Source organism: Garra rufa, chromosome 6 (genome assembly GCF_049309525.1).
Source record: "Garra rufa chromosome 6, GarRuf1.0, whole genome shotgun sequence".
Classification (NCBI taxonomy): Eukaryota; Metazoa; Chordata; class Actinopteri; order Cypriniformes; family Cyprinidae; genus Garra; species Garra rufa.
The window spans coordinates 23077027-23079184 of NC_133366.1; the positions used below are offsets into that span (position 1 = coordinate 23077027).

At 41.4% G+C, this 2158-nt stretch overlaps 1 protein-coding gene across 1 annotated transcript; it reads left to right on the forward strand.

The window, feature by feature from the left end:
• Nucleotides 1-223: 223 nt before the first annotated feature.
• LOC141337325 (serine/threonine-protein kinase pim-3-like) lies at nucleotides 224-1463 on the forward strand. Its single transcript, XM_073843119.1, has 2 exons — nucleotides 224-268; nucleotides 359-1463. The coding sequence occupies exons 1-2, from the start codon at nucleotides 248-250 to the stop codon at nucleotides 1082-1084; spliced, it is 747 nt and encodes a 248-aa protein (XP_073699220.1). The 5' UTR covers nucleotides 224-247; the 3' UTR covers nucleotides 1085-1463.
• Nucleotides 1464-2158: the final 695 nt, after the last annotated feature.

Sequence of the window (2158 nt, forward strand, 5' to 3'; positions counted from 1 at the left end):
GATATGTTACAAAAGCCTATGAGAAGGGCCCATTGCTGGGAAGAGGTGGCTTTGGCTCAGTTTATGCTGGGACGCGCAGGTCTGATGGACTGCCAGTAAGACATTTTTTTTTTTCTAAAATTATTTAAAAAGCCTTCAGAAATGTTCTCAGAATTGATTTCAGTAAATGTCATATTCCACAGTTAGGCAGGTGTGATTTACCTTTATCTGTCTACAGGTCGCCATCAAGTATGTCTCTAAACGCAAGATGCACAGGAGACTGAAAGTTGTAAGTGAATCTGTTGTTGTGTTTGACATCTCATTGGTTTGCACACATCCTCATTCAGGCCTGGGTATAATTTGGCATTTGTCACTGCAGGAAGGCCATGGTCGGCTGCCGCTGGAGGTGGCGTTGATGACCCTGGTCAACTCAGCTCCTGCCTGCCCCAATGTCCTGCAGCTGGTGGAGTGGTTTGACAGTCCCGATCACTACAGCATGATCCTGGAACGCCCAGTTCCTTGCCAAGATCTCCAGAGTTTCTGTGAGGAGAACAGCGGCCTGGATGAGAGCCTGGCCAAGAAAGTGCTGCTGCAGCTCATCACGGCACTGAAACACTGTGAGAGCCGCGGAGTCCTGCACCGGGACGTCAAGCCACAGAATCTGCTGATTTCCACAGACTCACATAACATCAAGCTGCTGGACTTTGGTTGTGGAGATCTACTAAAGGATTCAGCCTACAGATCATTTGAAGGTTGGTTTCTGTTACAGCAGGAAAGATCTCACTACAACACTCTGTGGATGTATTTGTATATGGACATTTCTAAACTTTTGGTGTTCAAACTAAAAGAAACTATTCTGACTCTCTATTTGGAGCCTTTTCACTGGATTTTTTTGGTCTTGTGGGGTCTCTCAGGCACACCTCAGTACGCCCCTCCTGAGTGGTTTCGTCGGCGCCGCTATCATGCAGGACCGGCTACTGTTTGGTCAGTGGGGGTGACGCTCTACAAAATCCTGTGCGGTCGTTTGCCCTTCAGAACCGCATCGAGGGTCACCTCCAAAACCATACTGAACTTTCCTAGAGAGCTGTCTACAGGCAAGAGATAAAAATCATGTCCAGATCGAGGTGAAGTTTGCTGTTTTGTGTTGCTGAACACAAGTACTGTGTTGTGTGTAACAGAGTGCCGTCAGTTGATCAGCTGGTGTCTCAGTGTAGCGGCGGCAGATCGCCCCAGTTTAGACGACATTGAGCACCACCCCTGGTTACACTGAACAGGTGGACAATGACATTACATTCATGTGAATCACTGCAGTCATTGGTTGGATTGTATTGTTAGGATCAGTCTGGATAAATGATTTGAATTGTTTGTATAGGGTGACCAGGACTGACACAGAAACTGTAGAGAACAGCTTTGCTCTGGGTGGATGCTGGAGGAGCTGAACACACAGCACCAGTTGAAACCAAAGCTCTGATAGGACCAGCTAGTTGGGCAGAGTTTAAAGTAGCGAAATAAATGTACTGTTTGTAGTTTTTATATGCAAAGTAGCATGATGTGTCATTTAAAATTAGGACAGGGAAAGGGACCCAGAAATAAACATTTAAAGAAATAAACTTTAGAGAAATAAATCTAAGATTGTGTACTTTACAGCTTTAACGAGGGAAAAAACTACAAAACTATAAAGCAATTAATTCCCCCGCTTATGGAACTCCCTTCCCCTTGATATTCGCAAAGGTGATTGTCTGTTGACTTTTAAAAAACGTCTTAAGACATATGTTTTTATACAGGATTTTTTATAATATGTTTACTTACTTACTGCACCTTGTTTTTATATGCGGACTGTTTACTGTGTGTTTTTGTTTTGTGTAGTGATTTGTATCTTTATTTATTTTTTATCTTTATTTGCTTGTGAGGTGACCTTGGGTGTTTTGAAAGGCGCCATCAAATAAAATGTATTTTTATTATTAATCAATTTTACAACAACAGATAATTATAAAACAATTGATTTAAAATTTAAAAATATTTCATTTGTTTAAGAGTGTAGAGAGATTGACTGCAATTCTGTAGCAGTAGTTTGTACTAATAGCTAATGTTGCTGCAACGTTTGTATTGTTATAACAAAGATTATATTGGTCATGTTACCAAAAAACAAAAGTGTTTAAAATAGGTTTATATTTTGTAT

What these genes read in the sequence shown, in the direction of transcription:
- LOC141337325 (XM_073843119.1), top strand. Translation starts at nt 248, where the DNA reads ATGCACAGGAGACTGAAAGTT. An exon ending in TGCACAGGAGACTGAAAGTT is followed by an intron (nt 269 to 358) that starts GTAAGTGAATCT and finishes TTGTCACTGCAG; the next exon opens with GAAGGCCATGGTCGGCTGCC.